This window comes from Narcine bancroftii, chromosome 1, assembly GCF_036971445.1.
Source record: "Narcine bancroftii isolate sNarBan1 chromosome 1, sNarBan1.hap1, whole genome shotgun sequence".
Taxonomy (NCBI): Eukaryota; Metazoa; Chordata; class Chondrichthyes; order Torpediniformes; family Narcinidae; genus Narcine; species Narcine bancroftii.
In genome coordinates this window covers 277,172,713-277,190,005 of record NC_091469.1, presented here as the reverse complement: position 1 = coordinate 277,190,005, position 17,293 = coordinate 277,172,713, and the positions used below count along the sequence as shown (strand labels likewise).

The following is a 17,293-nucleotide window of genomic DNA, read 5'->3' as shown; positions in this document are numbered from 1 at the left end:
CCCTGTTCTTTACACAGCAATGTGTAAACAAAGCTAGCCAATACCTTTTTTAAGATAAGTGGCTAAACACCAGGTGTTGGCTTGTCTACAAAACAATGTATTCCAGCTTACTTCCTGATGCAAATTGGAGATGAAAAATACTCTGTAGAGCAGCTCTGAGCCTTGTATCTATACTGTATAATTCAATGGTTCTTAACCTTTTTCTTTCCACTCACATACCACTTTAAGTATTCCCTATGCCATCGGTGCTTAATAGGGATTGCTTAAGATGGTATGTGGATGGAAAGAAAAAGTTTGAAAACCTAATTATGTGCACGGTTTCATAACTCCAAAAGAAATGGGCAATGACAATTGTTCTCAAGCAAGATATTTCAGTAACACTTGGGTCTAGAGCAGTGATTCTCAAACTTCCCTTCCCACTCACATACCACCTTAAGCAATCCCTTACTAATCACAGACCACTGATTGCATAGGGATTACTTAAGGTGGTATGTGAGTGGAAAGAAAAACGTTGAGAACCACTGCTGTATATTAAAGTAGTCAGAGGTTAAACTATCATTTTACACCTGTTCAACAGTTAAATCATTTTTGGCAGCAGTTATTCTTTTTATATTTTTAGTGTCTAAAATGAAACAGGATAATTAATTTAAGTATATAGAAGCCCTTAATTATGAGTGTTGATGCTTTGAAGGAACCAAAACAACAAATTAAACATGACTACGTCTAATTCATTAGAAAAATAGACACAGAAGTTGGAAGTCGATGATGGCTGCTAGTGTAACAATCGGCAATAAAATCATTGTGAAGAAGGGTAAAAGACAGGCCAGAGTATAAACTGCTAAATAGGGAGACTAAACGAGGGAAATGAACTACAGTGACATGAAAATCATTTGGCTTGAGCATGTAGATATTAGGAGAAAGGATGTGCTGGAGCTTTTGGAAAGCCTCAGTTTGCCGGGACTGGATGAGATGTACCCCAGGCGAGGGAGGAGATTACTGAACCTCTGGCAATGCTCTTTGAATCATCAATGGGGACGGGAGGGGTACTGGAGGCTTGCGGATGTTGTTCCTTTATTCAAGAAAGGGAGTAGAGATAGCCCAGGAAATTCGACGAGTGAGTCTTACTTTAGTGGTCGGTCAGTTGATGCGGAGAAGATCCTGAGAGGCAGGACCTATGAGCATTTGGAGAGATATAGTATGATTAGGAATAGTCAGCATGGCTTTGTCAAGGGCAGGTTGTGCCTTATAAACCTGATTGAATTTTTGAGCATGTGACTAAACACATTGATGAAGGGAGATCAGTAGATGCAGTGTATATGGATTTCAGCAAGGCATTTGATAAGGTTCCCCATGCAAGGCTTTTTGAGAAAGTAAAGAGGCACAGGGTCCAAGGGGACAATGCTTTGTGGATCCAGAACTGGCTTGCCCACTGAAAGCAAAGAGTGGTTGTAACCATATAATAATCACAGCACGGAAACAGGCCATTTCAGCCCTTCAAGTCCACACTGAACCAAGTACTCTCCTCTAGTCCCATCTACCTGCACCCTGCCCATTACCCTCCAATGCATATACCTATCTAATTTTTCCTTAAATGAAAAAAGGACCCTGCTGCCACTGCTTCTCCCAGAAGCTCATTCCATACAGCCACCACTCTCTGAGTGAAGAAGTTATTTCTAAACTTCTGCCCCTTAACTCATGACCTCTTGTTTCAATCTCTCCTACCTTCAAAGGAAAAAGCTAATCCACATCAACTCTATCTATCCCCCTCATAATCTTAAATACCACTATCAAATCCCCCCCCCCCCCCAACCTTCTACGCTCCAAGGAATAAAGGCCTTAATCTGCTCAATCTTTTGTAATCTAGATGCTGAAACCCAGGTGACATTTTTGTAAATCTTCTCTGCACTCTCTCTACCTTGTTGATATCCTTCCTATAATTCGGTGACCAGAACTGCATACAGTACTCCCAACTCCTGTATTCCATGCTTTGATTTAAAAAGGCCAGGTTACTAAAAGCCTTCTTCACCACCCTACCTTCAGGGAATAATGTACCGTTATTCCTATATCTTTCTGCTCCACTGCATTCCTCAGTGCCCTCCCATTTACTATGTAAGTCCTGTTTTGATTATTCTTACCAAAATGAAGCACTTTGCACTTATCAGCATTAAACTCCATCTGCCATCTTTCAGCCCACTCTTCCAAGCAGTCCAAATCCCTCTGCAATCTTTGAAAACCTTCTTCATTATCCACAATTCCACCTATTTTAGTATCATCTGCATATTTACTAATCCAATTCACCACCCCATCATCCAGATCAGTAATTTACATGTCAAACACAAATGACCCAATACCTGAGACACACCGCTTGTCACCTGCCTCCAGCCTGACAAACAGTTATCCAGTACAACTCTCTGGAATCTCCCTTCCAGCCACTGTTGAATCTATTTGACTATCTCAAATTTAATACCTAACGACTGAACCTTCCTAACTAACCTTCCACACAGAACCTTATCGAAGGGCTTACTGAAGTCAATATAGACAACATCCACTGCTCTACCCTTAACAACATTCCTAGTCACCTCTTCAAAAAATTCAACAAGATTGGTCAAACATGACCTTTCACACACAAATCTGTGTTAAGTTCCTGATCAGACCACGTCTCTCCACATACTTATATATATTATCTCTAAGAATGCTTTCCATTAATTTACCTATCACAGACGTCAAACTTACAGGCCTATAATTGCTAGGCTTGCTCCTTGAACCCCTGTTAAACAAAGGAACCTCAAGTGCAATACGCCAATCCTCCGGCACTATACCCATCTCTAATGGCATTTGAAAAATCACGGTCAGAGCCTCTGCTATTTGTTCACTAACTTCTCTCAAGGTCTTGGGGATAATCCTGTTGGGACCTGGAGACATCCACCTATATATCCTTCAAAAGCTGCAGTACTTCCTCTTTCACCAGACTTTCCATAATTATCTTCTTTGCTAAAGGCACTTCGCACCATCTTTTAGCTTTTCTTATTTCTTTCTTAAGATTATTTTTACATTCAATGTATTCTCCATGCATCTCCTTTATCCCTTAAAAACCATGGCTCTCTCAAACGTTTGACCCTACCTTTCAACCTAACAGGAACTTAAAGATTTTGTACCCTCAAGATCTCCCCTTTAAAAGACCTCCACTACATCCTTCCCATTCAAACAAATTATCCCAATCCACTGCTCGTAAATCCTTTCTCATCTCAGATCTAGCTTCTCCCCAATCGAAAACCTCAACCCTAGGCCCTGACCTATCCCTTTCCATAATTACTTTGAAGTTAATGGCACTCTGATCACTGGATCCAAAGTGCTCCCCCAACACATACCTCTGTCACCTGATCTATCTCATTCCCCAACAATAGATCCAACACTGCCTCTTCTCTAGTTGCTCTAAAAAACTATCCTGCACACATTTTATAAATTCTGATCCATCAAGCCCTTTCACAGAATGGGTTTCCCAATCTATATTTGGAAAATTAAAATCACAACCCTGTGCTTAATACAAATATCTGCTATCTCCCTACAAATTTGCTCCTCTAGTTGTAGATGAGTCATATTCTGCACGGAGGTGTAATTGAGGAATTGAATTTAGGAGCTGAGAGGTAATGTTGCAGCTATTTTGGACCCTGGTCGGACCCCACTTGGAGTACTGTGCGCAGTTCTGGTCACCGCATGACTGGAAGGATGCTGCGTGTTTTAGGGAGTAGGCCTTATGAAAACAGGCTGAGTGAACTTGGCCTTTTCTCCTTGGAGCAGAGGATGAGAGGTGACCTCATAGAAGTGTTTTAGATGATGAGAGACATTGATCGTGTATAGTCAGAGGCTTTTTCCTCAGGCTGAAATGATTGCCACAAGATGACATGTGTTTAAGGTGTTGGGGAGTAAGTACAGAAGAGATGTCGGGGTAAATTTTTTACGCAGAGAGTGGTGGGTGCGTGGAATGGGCTTCTGGCAACAGTGGTGGAGGTGGATATGTTAGGGTCCTTTAAGAGACATTTGAATAGGTTTGTGGTTAGTAAAAGAGAGGTCTATATGAAAGCCAAGTAATTTCCAAAGTAGGGACATGTTTGGCACAACTTTGTGGGCAGAAGGGTCTGTATTGTGCTGTAGGTTTTCTGTGTTTCTATCTAGAAACTGCGAGTGGAGGTAGGGTCTTCATAGTTCCAGTGACCTGGGTTCAATCTCAACCTTGTGTTGTCTGTGATGCATTTTGTACACACATACTCATGACCATGTGGGACTCCTTTGGGTGCCCTGGCTTCCTCAAGATGCGTAGTATGATGGGTTAATTAGGGCACTATCAATTACCCCTACTGCAGTGGATGGCAGAAACTAGGTGGAGGGAGATGGAAATGTAGGGAGAACCTACAGTATTTTGGAGAGTAATTGCAAAGGTCATAAATATGACAAGATCAATCTGTCTTGGACTGTGGGGAGTTGGTGAAACAAGAAGTTGCCACAGTGGTGGGCACAGACTTTGAACGGTTTTCCTTTTGTAAATAATTTATTGTGAATAAAGTCTATTTTTGGTAAAAATAAACATGACAAGATCAGGAGAATGGATTGGAGGAAAGTTTTTTTTTGGTGATTTGGATTAATGTTTGGAGAAAATGTACAATATTGGAAAATTCTGATGTAAACAGCAAGAGGTAAATGGATTATCCTTTGATAGGTCTGATGTAACAAATGTCTCTGGGGTCTTAACTTGCCTCAAATTAAAAGCTGATAAAAGACTGATGTCCACACTAAGAGAACAGCAAGGTCCTTGGAAAAGGTTCAATGAACATAAGTTGACTTAAGCCCCTTAAATGCGGGAATATTGCGCCATGCCTTCCGTGTAAAAGGTACGAACGCGGAATAAGGTGTCATTGTAGTCCCACCTTTAAGCTGGCAGCAGAGGCAGTCATAGCTTTGGATTGACGTCTGTGTAAAATGGGCGAGCCGGCAAAGGATGTGTACGTTATATGTCACACTTGATGCCACAAGGCCTGCCTCTTTTATTCCTGGAATGCTGGCTTGCTGTGTAAAATGACACACTGGCCTGGCACTGTTTGGTTCAGTGTATACGAGCAAAGCCAGCTAAATGACAGATCTTCTTTGCGGTGGTATTGCAGGATCTCTGTGTGAAAAGGCTTTTAAGTGAATGTGCCCATGTCTGTCAACATTTTTTCGTACCTTGATGAAGGGCTTAAGCCAGAAATGTTGGTCATGTATCTTTACCTTTGCTACAAATTACATGGATGAGATTAAAATGATGAGCAATTTATACAAAATTAGTTGCATTCCTTTGCAGTAAGACAGACAGATTTTTTTTTAAAAAAGTGAAATTCAGAGAAGATATAGAAGTTAGGATAAGGGACATTGGCAAAATGATGAAATTGTCAACAACAGTGAAATCATATCGTATTTAGTCTCTAATGCCAGTAAATGTGTTAGTTAGCACATTTAGATTTTTACTGAGCCTGTCCTCCATTTCTTCTCTCCAATGCAGATGAATACTTAAATGTAACAAATATACTTTAGTTTTGAGATGTTCCTGTTTGCTTTCAGATTTAACTTGTAGTACTATAAAGAATTGTAAAAATAACATTTAGCACTCATTGTTTTATAAGCATTTTAGTGTAAACAAGTCATAAAACTCAATGCCACATGAAGCAATTTACATAAAGCTGTTGAAAAAAATTAGTGACTGCATTTAATTCAACAAAGAACTACACAGTATCAGTATTTTACAAAGCAGATGAACGGTATGTACAAACTTCACAAAATTAAAATATGTGCAAATTGAGGCTACTGTTTAACAATCTTTTTAGCAAGGTCATAATGAGGAAATGGTGGAAACTATTTTCGAATTCCATTCATGCTATTATGAAATTTGAGTTGATTTCAGCCTCACCAGGAATTGCACAATTTTTGTTTTGTTTTAGCCCTGCATGATCAATCTTTTGGTCCTGTATGTGATGTCTTACTACATGAACTGTATAACTCGGAAGTGCTTCTTAAACCAGTTAAAATTAAGTTCATTTGTATCCATCAATTCAGGGAAGATAAATGTAACCAAATTAAGCCATATATACAATTCTTTAAAAAATACAAAATGTAATAAACATGCTATAAAGACACCACAGAGACATACCACAAGGTACATAAAAGTTTAAAAATTATGTGTAAGTGTTAAAAGGTAGAATAAGTTCTCCATTAGGACAGTAACACAAACATTTTTGAAAACACTTTTTAAAAAATAAGTATTAACTGTAAAAAAAATCATTAATTTGTAGTGTGCAAAACCTCTTTAAATATCAAGGTAAGCTACCCAAAAAAAATCATTTATTTACATAGTCTACAAAAATGCTGCCACAGAACTGAACTTGTGTTACTGCACTCTGCTTCACAGCTTTAAGTGCAAACATTCCAATGTTCCAATATAGTACATTTTAGAAACTTGGGTACTGCTGAGACAGTTAATTTTTGTTTTGCTTTAGATATTGATATACAATATAAAATGTTATGTTACAAATTAATTTTGGGAATTTTAAAACCATGCTGTTCACAACATTTCAGAACTAGGACTTAAATGACTAAAAACTGCATGCAAATCTGTGAAAGCAAAGGTTCAATTTATATTACAGAATATTAAGGTCTTTAGTGGTTGAAGTTTACATTTCACATTGTTAAAGAGCGATGTGTTAAGATGTCAGTGCAAGCTTCATGTGCTGAAGCAATTTCCCAGATTTTTCTGCAGTCTTCATCTCCTTTACTGATGAATTCTTTTGACACCCTTATCATTTGATTTTATTTAGAGGCTGTTGGGCTTTAATCTCCTTTGACTGATAATGATCCCGCCTGATCCTTTCAAAATGCATCTTACTAGGCATCTGAAATGCAGTTCTGGATTTTGTCCATCCACTGCTGCGCCATCTGTACATCTTGTGCACAGAAATTATAAACACGTTTATTTGTCTTCAACTGCATGAAAAAGGAAAAAAAAAACCCTTGTTATTCCACTAAAACATTCAAAGTATTTACACTTTTTAAAAAAAAGCGTGACAATTTTCCGAATTCAATTTGTGGACTTGCCTTTTGGGATTACAAAGTATGATCTAAATGATGCTCAGTGCTTCCAGATCTAATATGACAAGGAAAGGGACTAGGATAGCCAAGTGTATCTATTAACAAGTGCAAGACTTCCATGGTAATTAATTGATCAGCTCATTTTAAGTATTAATCTTAATTACTGTACTTATTACCATTTTACTTTCCAGTAATACAGCATATTGTAATAAAATAACAATTCACCTAAGTACACTTTATTACTGCAGTTAGTTTGACTTTATAGATAAAACTTTGTACCTTCCCAATTTAACTATTTGAAGTTTTTAATCTAAGAAAATATTAATTTATTTCAAGATGTATTTACTACAATCCTTCTGTCACACTTGTGACAACTGAAGAAGAGTAGTAAACTTTGTATGCTAATAAACTAAAGATCAGGTTGATTAATTCTCGTTGCATTAACAAAATACCTGTACAAACAGACATTAGAGAGTTATAGAGGCCTGGTACCTTAACTATAATATGTACTAAAATATAATGCATGTGAATTTTGCAATCGTAAAATATAAAGGGACTCTAATTGTGGCTTCATCTTACAAGATAAAGGAATCAATTATGTATTTAATTAGAACACGTCTATTGTAGCAGCAGGATGCTGCGCAGACAAATGGTTGAATTAATTCAATTGAGAAATTTTAAGTATTGTCTTCTGGGAGGTCTAACATGGTAGGGACTACACAAGGAATAGTTGGGATCTGGAGAGTGTTGTCGAGCAGAGGGATTGAAGAGTATAGACAGATGGGGTGGTCAAAAAGGCTTTTGGCCTTTAGGAGGTCATATTGCAGTTGTACAGGATGTTTGTGAGGCCCCATTTGGAGTACTCCGTTCATTTTGCTGCAGAAAAAGTTTTGTCAAGTTGGAGACGGTGCAAAAGAGATTGAAGAGGATGTGGCCAAGATTTGGGGGCATGAACAATGGAATAGATCAGTGAATGCAGAGTCTTTTGCCGAGAGTAAGAATAAATAACTAGAGGATAGAGGTTTCAACTGGGGAGGGGATATTTAACAGGAACCTGAGGGGTAACTTTTCTACATAGAGAGTCTGGAACAAGCTGCCAGTGGAGGTGGTTGAGGCAGCAATGTTTAAGAAAAAAATTGGCAGATACATGGATAGCATCAGTTTAGAGCAGTGGTTCTCAACCTTTTTTTTCTACTCACATAGGATGCCATAGCTGCTCTGTGGTTAGTAAGGGAATACTTAAGGTGGTATGTGAGTAGAAGAAAAATGGTTGAGAACCACTGGTTTAGAGGGAGAAGGTAAAATGCAGGCAAGTGCGACTAGTATGGGTGGAAAATATTTGGGCTGAAGGGCCTGTTTCCACACTCTATGAATGCTATCACATTCAAAATTTACAGAAAAGATAAAATTATTTATCTAAACTAATTCTCTGTAAAGATTATAATAGCATCAGTTGAAAGGGTGTAGATGGGCCAAAGAGCTAGTTTCTGTGCTGCAGTGTTCTATGGATAGTATTTGCTATTTCCTACTCCCAAAGGTCAAAAACAAAGAATGGCTGGTGATCAACGTCAAATATCTTTGCAAAAAAAAATATATCTGACTGTGTACAGTTGGTTAAAGGGAATAGACCTGATGTAAAATTTAACTAAATGGGACAAAGTTGACAATCCACACCACCAAAATGAATGCTCCATACTTCAAGCAGACTTGTCAAATGGATGTTGAACCTGAAGTGTAGATCTGACAATGTTCAGATTTGGAGATGCACCCTGTTTACTGAAGAGGTTTTTCAGCTGTGCATAGCAGAAAGGTGATGTAACTTATTTTTCACACCAGCAAAGTGTTATGTATCCTTGTGGGATTTCAGCAGTGGATATTAGATTGTTTATGTAATCTAATTCTATTTCAGCTGTGAGATTTTAACAATGAATCTTGTTGGGTCTGTGGTTTTAATGTCATGGTGACCTTTTTCACAAAAAATTCAGAGGCTCGAGAAGATTACACATTAGAGCAGAGATCAGAGAGAGAATGGCTTCTGGGTGTAAAGAACAACCAGGAAACTGGTTTCCTGGGGATAAGGAGGAAGATTAAGGGCAGGCGAACTGAAATGTTTACTAGGCTAATGTGGAGCCTTGTCATATAGCCTTTAGAGATTTGATATTCAAATGGATAGCAGTTTCTGCAATCATAATCCAAGTACCCTACTTCCCAAGAAGAGGGAAGAAGGATTTTTCATGATTTATGTCAGAACCCTGCAATGAAAAGCCTGAAGAACTTGCCTGCGAGGTAAACAAGAAGCATCTCACTGATGGAAACCTCCAGGCCTTGTGCAAATTGAGATAGGAATGAACAAAAGGTAAATGTGGGAAAGGGACATACAAGTGGATGAAATCTTAGTGCTAATATTGTGACAGAATACACCTGAACTAGACATTCAAATAGAATAGAATCTGTTTAGGTAAAACTAGAAGTAACCTAAAAAGTCCATGAGAACACAAATCTGCATTAAAAGAGGAATAAGGTCTTATTTCCAAAAAGTACTTCACAAAAGAAAGCTTATTAGGCACAGTAATACAGCAGAGAAACGTGTCCATTGGCCCATCCTGTTCATGTTGGCCTTTGTGCCTTCCATTTGCATTAATTCCTGTATCCTTTTATGTCTAAATGTTTCATAAATATAATAATTGTATCATATTCCACTATCTTCTCTGACACCAGAAAACAAGTACTCTGTGTAAAAGAAAACTTCTCATCAGAACTGCATACAATACTCCAAATGTTGTCTCACCACTTTTATGTCCTGACAAATGAATTCAAGCATTCCAAATGTCTTCTTTGCCACCCTGTCTATGTATGTTGACACCTTTAGGTGTCTAAAGCATTCTTACAAGATTGATGGTACAAATGTCAATGCAATATGAGAATGGTACACAGCAAATTGGAACAAATGTTGACCAATGAGAGTAATGGCCATAACTTAAGATGTGGTCAGAAAATTCCATTAAAAAGAAATTTAATGCTACATTCAAGCTGTATATATTGTGAAAGGAAACTCAAAGTCCCACGTGAGTTTTTAGGAATGAAATCCAACTTTAAGCATATTCTCCCATACATTTTTAAAGATAGAAATAATATGGTTTTCATTAATGTCTCAACACAGTACATGTTCTAATCATGGGTTGTGTTAGGGTGAATATTTAATGAAATTAAAGAATGAAAGCAAGTGTATGTTGAGGTAATGGGATACAAGTTACCATAGAAAATTAATGTTTCTAACTAATTGTGAAATTGTCTGACTGACATTTCTCAGGAATGGAACCCTTTCATAATCCAAGGACTACTTGTAACCAGAGGCCCCAGCACCACGCACAGGTAAAATAGATTACAGGTGTTTTAAAGCAGCACTATTTATTTGATCTACTTTAGTTAAAGCCATGGGAGAAATGGAAAATGCGGAACATACAATGAAACTGTTAGCTTAACAATGCAGGTAAAATATTTGTGATACAGAATAAATGAATCTTTGGAGAGGCATGGGTTAATCAGGATTTATTAAGGGAAGTTTTCTGTCTACTTTCAAGAATGATTTGAGGTGACAAGAAGAGCACGTGAAGGTGTTCACATGGTTTTATGATAAAGTCCCATAGTGGCAGATTGATCAGAAAGGTAAAAAGCCGAAAGAATTCAATGGAATGTGGATACAGTAAATTTAGTGACTGAAGGCTGCAGTTCTAATTTTTTGTCATTTATGTTGATAATGTTTTCAAGAAGTTAAAAATTAATTAATTTGGGGTAGGGCACCAAAGTTATCACATCAATGTTAATACAGCAAAACCCCTGTTAATTCAGCAAAAAAACTAAATAAAAATAAATAGGTTAAAAAATAGGGAGGTTTAAAATTGGTGCACCTCACTGTTAGTTTGGCAATCACACATCATGCAACCAGAAAATACACTCATCTGGCATTTACTAATTCCCCATTGGTACCGAATACAAGGAGTTTTACTGTATATCATTCTTGAACTACACAGTACTTTTGCTGTGACCAAATAAATGTTTCATACAGTTCTAATATTACCTCTTTGCTCTTGGATTCTAGGTCTCATGTGACTTCTTAATCACTTAATCCACCTGCTCTCCTACTTTCAGAGGAAATTTGAAGTTGTAAAGAATGATAATAATGAGTTTGAACATTATAGCACAGTACAGACCCTTTGGCCTCCGATGTTATGCAAACCTACTCTACAGCACTCAAAACCATCCCTACCTTGGATCCATGAGCCTATCTAAGAGTCTTTTAAATAACCCTATTGTACCAGGCTCCAATAGCTCAGTGGTTAGAACACCTGGGGTCATGAGTTCATCCCATTCTGGGGCCTCATTTCTGTGAGGGATGCTTGATTGTAGACAAAGTTAAAGAATTTCATGTATGTTACATTTGGAATGTATTACGTGACAATAATGGAACCTTTATCACCTTGAGTTAAAATTATTTTCATCTTAAACAGATGACATCTAGCTTCTACTATTGTTGCACTAGAAGGAAGGTATTAGCTGTCTATGCCTCTCATCTTCTGTCACTCCAAAGAGAAAAATCCTATCTCTGTCAGCCTTGGTTCATAGACATGTTCTCAAATCCAGGCAACAACCTGGTAAATCTTCTCTCCATGGTTTCTACATCCTTCCTGTAATTAGTTAACTCGAACTGAACAGCATTGCGTTAAGTGCGGTCTAACCAGAGTTTTATTGACCTGCAACATTACCTTATGGCTCTTGAACTCAATTCCCCAGTTAATTAAGGCTAGCACACCAACATGCATGGTAACCTTGAGATCTGTGGACCCTAGATCTGTTGCTCCACACTAAGAATTCTGCCATTAGCCACGCAGACACAGCCTTCAAGTTCAAACTTCCAAAGTTTGAAGGGAAAATTAATTCAGATACATAAAATTAAAAGGCTAAGACAGAATAAAAAGGATAACTTATTTTCTCAGCACAGAATTAACTGTAAAAATAGAATGCAGATTTAAATTAATTAGTAGGTACATGAGAGGAGAATTAATCCTTTTCCCCCAATTCAGAATTAATATGTGACACTTTCCTGTTTGTGGAATCAATCTCTGCTTTGGTGACATTGAATCCAAATTTTTCAAACTTTTATAATTAATCTATTAGATTTAAATATGGGAGATATTTCAGCAATAATGGTTTGCTCATTTATTCAAGATCAGATAATCCCATTTATATTAAGGAGTATATAATGATCAATGTCATCTTATTGACTTGTTTGTTTATCACTCCAATGGCTCAGCCTCATAAGCTTTCAGAAGATTTATACCCATAAACCTTTCGATTAAATGGAAAAAAATATAATCTGAAATAGTTTGTAAATAGTATAGTCTTTAATGCTTTTTAAATCTATAAAAAGCAAAGTAGCATAATGCAGATTCAGATTGTTTCCAAATTAGTTCTATTGAAATAAACAGTTTTAAAAGAATAAAACACAATGTCAGCAAGAACTGCTTGACTGCAAATCCATCTCTCTGATGACATTTTCATTGATCCTTACATTCACAGATTAAAAACAAAATGTCTGACATAACAGCATCTCCTCGCAACAGAAATATTATTTTACCCTTATTGTCAATTTCTGGTATTTCAAGTGGCATCACAACAAAATCTCAGTGAGGAATAAAAATGTAACTTGCATCAAAGAATGCTCTTTCATTTGAATGCTTGGGTGCACCCAGTGTTGATGATGCTGGAAGAACTGACTCCACCTCGGCCAGGTCTATGAATCCTCTGGGGGTTGTATCTTGACCACTGTCATAGTACCGCAACTAGAGAATAAAGTGAATGCATCAATGTGGAGGTAATGAGCAGGACACTCTGGTCAGCAACCAAGTGATAGCCCACACCACCAGCTTCAAAAAGCCAGTGAACTTTCCCATGGAATATTTCTTTTTTTCCTGATTGCTCTATGAATAATTTCTTCAGATTTATCAATTGTAATGTCCCCAAAGTGGCTAAGCGGCCAATTACAATAAGAAATTCTAAATGTGGCATTCCAAAACAAAAACTCTTTTGGCTAATATTTTAAACAAGTTAGGCACAACAAATTTGTGAAAATATCATTAAATATTTGAGAGGGAAGTATAATTCATACACAAAATAAATGTTCTTTTAAGTACGTGAGTTTACTGTGTAGTAATTATTGTTTGGTATGCTATTAAAAAGTCACTTGGTATTTCATGCAACAATCAATACTTTACCTGGTACAAGTTCAATTGGCAGATTCGGCAGCACTTTTGAGACTGGACTATACTGAAATTGATGGTGCTTATTCTAACACCAGCAATCACCAGTATATCCACAAATGGAATATTTGTTCAAGTAAAATAAAACAAAATTCCTCTTTTCTTAATTTCCAGTAATAGATATGAGCTGTTTTAATACACAAAATTGCACTGATTGCATTTAACTGCAAATGCTTTACCTGATGTTTAGTTATATCAAGAACAAACCAACGAGGTTTCCATCCTTTTAGTAAAGCACCTCTCTTGTAAAGTATGCCTTCAAATGATCTACAAAAGAGAAATAAAAAGATTAAAAAACCACAGAAAACTGGTTATATATTTTGGAACAAGTTTTAAAAACCTTTTTTCATATTTCCCACTTCCCTTTGATTGATATTTTATAGCTTAAACTGCCAGTGTTAAGAGTAATAAAAAGTATTTTGTATGAATGTCGATATATTAGCTAACTATTCATTAAGGGCGTAGCAGTTAGCACAACACTGTTACAGCCCCAGCGTACGGGGTTTGAACTGGCGCTGTCTCTAAGAAGTTTGTACATTCTCCTCGTGTCTGGGTGGATTTCCTCCCATCCTTCAAAATGTACTGGGGTTGTAGGTCAATTGGGTGTAATTGGGCTCATGGGCCTGTTTGTTAACATACTGCATGTCTAAATTTAAAATTATGAATACCAATGAGCTGAAAAGAGGGTATAGATAGAGGATAACCAATTCAAAATATTCTCAGACCTGTTCTCTACATCCTTTGAAGAAAATTGATTGTACAGAGTTGCTGCTCTCCTTGTATTTCCTCCATTTGAAGGTGATGTAGTGGTGCTCCGATCATTCTCACCAATTCCACTGTCTGCCAAATGCAGCATGGACCTTCTTTGGAAGGACTGCACATTAGACACCATGAGTGATGAAGCCAGTCTCTGTTAGAAGAGGAAGTAAAAGCTTGGCATAAAAGGAAAATCAGCAGGTGAACTGCTTTCTGCACCGACTTGGCCTATGGTCAACTTGTTGCTTATATAAATATGCACGTATATAGGTCAGGTATATTTAATATATATAATGTGTATATGTGAGAGAGAGACATATATAATAAAGGTACCAAAGCGAAAATAACTCAACTCTGAAAATAAAAATGAAATGAGACCAGTTTGGACAGAGGAAAGAAACAGCAAGAAGTGGTAAACTTAAAATCAGTGCAATGCATCCCGGTTTGCTGCTGATGGTAAGAAGGATGCGTGAAGGCTTCAAGAAAGGATGGATTTTCCCTAAAGCTACGTGGGTTACCTAAAGGTGGATCTATTTCCCCATGTCCCAAAGACATTCATTCTTTGCTTATTCCTTGAGGAAGGGTTCAAGCCAAAATGTCAGCAACATATCTTTATCTCCGATGGATGTTACAAGACCAGCTGAGTTCCTGCAGAACTTTGGGGTGTTTTTACTTCAATCACAGCATCTGCAGACTTTCTGTTAGGTTAATTATCTACTGAAAATTACCCTTGGTGTAGGAGTGACATGGAATTTAGGGGACATTTGATGCACATGAGAATAGGTTATGAGGAACTAAGGTGAGTGACGGGTCTGATTGAAATTCTCTGAACCATTATAACCTCCTTTCTGGGCTACAAAATGTAAGAAATTATATGAAATTAAAAACAACTATGTTTTAAAACACAATTTTGAAACTTTGAATGTCTTTGATTTTTTTCTGAGCAGCTTAAGAATTCCTGTTTTAATGTATGGGGAGTGGTGCCTGCAGTAATTCAATCAGGCACAAGATGTCACAGGTGAAATGCTACCTGCTCTGAAAGGAATTCAAATATAATGTTTGAAACTCAGTAAGTTCAGGATTTCCACATTACTGGAGCCCTGAAAGCGACTGCTGCATGTTGAAAATTGGCTGAATTTTCCAGCAATATCTGGATGACAGTACTTTGGATTTGTCCAAATAACAAAATATATATTTTGTTTAATTACATTTGGATTTTGATGATTTATGAAGTGCAGCCATTTTTCCAGTGTAACCTGAAACCCAAATGGGACATGAATTTGCTGTGATTTTAGGAACAACCAAGTCAAAAATTCCATGGAGCACAAAGATGATTTTTGCAAACATGAGTTTTGAGGGGGAAAGAAATGAACTTCTACAGTGTAAAACATGTGTGGATTTGGGTGGCATGCTCTCACCTGCATTTTTAGCAAAAAATCTGATCTATAAAGGCTATAAGAAATAGGAGCAGTCCACTCAGCTCCTTGACACATGTTAAACTGATGGCTGTTTTGCACTTGGCCTCAACACCACTTTCCTGCTCTCTTCCCATTTTTCTCAACTCCCTATAGTTTAAATGCCTGTTAACCTCTGCCATGAATATATTCCAATAATTCCACCTCGACACATCTCGAGGAGGGAGACATTTAAAGAGACACAAACATCTGAGAGGAGAACTACCTTTTCGTTCCCTTAATCTGGAACTAAGCCAAGCTTTAAAACCCACACAAGGAGAAACATCCTCTCTGCTTACAACTATTGATTCCCACTCAAATCTTAAATAAGATCACTTCTCATTCTTCTTTAACTCAAAGAACACAGGCTGAACCTGCTCAACTTCCATCTGTTTGTCTATCTTTTCATCCCAAAAATCATTCTAGTTAAATGTCTTTGCTCTACCTCCGTTGCAGCTGAATCTTTATGAAGACTAAAACTACTGCTGTTGTCTTATTAACACCCAGAAAAAATTACCTCTTTATCCTTTGGCATAATTGCTTGCTGCACAAACATGCTCACTTTTTCTTTTTCGTTTTCCAGTATCCTCAGGTCCCTTTGTACGGCAATACTTTCTAATCTCAGTCAGTTTAAGTAATGATATGCTTATTTATTCTTTCTTCCAAAGTGGATGACCACAGTCTGAGGGCTGATATTGGGCCACAATTCACTGAATCTTCCACTATCCCTTTTCTCCCCCAAAAAGGTCATATATACAAATGTCTAATTTGCGGTAACCTACTCCACTGGCATGGAAACATTCCGGAGGCAAGCAACTGGAAAGAAAGAATGCCCAGTCACAGTCCCTCACCAGCACAGGGAAGACAGCCAACAGTGACACTCATGAAATGAATGTCCCAAAGCTATATCTCTCCAAGCAACTAGCAAAAAAAACCCAGAAGAAAATAAAATTTAAATAAAAGTTTAAAACTATAAAGGTACATATTCTCGAAAGCCACCCTTTGGTGAAGATGGGAGCAAACATTCAGCCAGTGGAGCGCCCCATTCATGCCCCACCCGTAGCAGTTGTTTGAATAAAATGGTGGTGCCAAGAATGAAGAGCTGGCCAATGCTGCTGGGGCAACTTACGTAAAGTGTCTCCCTAGTAAGAGTCTTTATCTCTATTAATATATTATTAAGTCTATTAGTAAGGCTTTATCTGTAATCTTGGAAGAAGGGGGTTAATCATGACGACGGCACGGACAGTGCAACATTGTTACAGTGCCAGCAACTGGGGTTCAAATTTGAATTTACATTTTATGTGAATTACCTGATTAAATACTGCTACAATACTGTTTTTTGTTCAAATTATATTACATTTTGCACTGTCTTTTATACTGTTTATTCTTAATGCTGATTTAATAATTAGACATTGCAATAGGGTCTCAGGCAACCAGAAAATTTCCATATCCGGTATCAACAATCCCCAGAGGTGCCAGATACTGGGGATTTTACTGTACATTGTGTCAATTTGAGCACTTGATAGGTGGGTCAGCAGTCTCCAGTGAGTTATGGAGCAATATTGCGATATGCAAAACGTGAAATCTAAAATTCTATTGAAACATAGAACAATAAAAAAAAGCATTGCTTTTGTTTTGTCATTATGCTGACAT

At 37.4% G+C, this 17,293-nt stretch overlaps 1 protein-coding gene and 1 long non-coding RNA gene across 8 annotated transcripts in view; one reads left to right on the top strand and one right to left on the bottom strand.

The window, feature by feature from the left end:
• LOC138744246 (uncharacterized) overlaps positions 1-17,293 on the top strand; it is a 58,331-nt gene that overhangs the window by 2,431 nt on the left and 38,607 nt on the right. For both annotated transcript variants that reach the window (XR_011345401.1, XR_011345391.1), the window contains exon 2: positions 10,424-10,485. This is a non-coding gene — a long non-coding RNA (uncharacterized lncRNA). The remainder of the gene's footprint in view (positions 1-10,423; positions 10,486-17,293) is intronic.
• The window catches only part of sbf2 (SET binding factor 2), a 446,331-nt gene continuing 434,680 nt past the window's right edge, over positions 5,643-17,293 (bottom strand). For 5 of the 6 annotated variants that reach the window (XM_069900054.1, XM_069900071.1, XM_069900038.1 and 2 more), the window contains 4 exons: positions 14,156-14,340; positions 13,610-13,697; positions 12,822-12,953; positions 5,643-7,008 (listed from right to left, as the gene is read on the bottom strand). In XM_069900054.1, coding sequence (XP_069756155.1) covers positions 6,910-7,008; positions 12,822-12,953; positions 13,610-13,697; positions 14,156-14,340 — 504 coding nt within the window. In that variant the 3' untranslated portion in view covers positions 5,643-6,909. Of the gene's footprint in view, positions 7,009-11,191; positions 12,954-13,609; positions 13,698-14,155; positions 14,341-17,293 lie in introns of all 6 variants that reach the window. The other variant, XR_011345373.1, reaches the window with a different exon arrangement.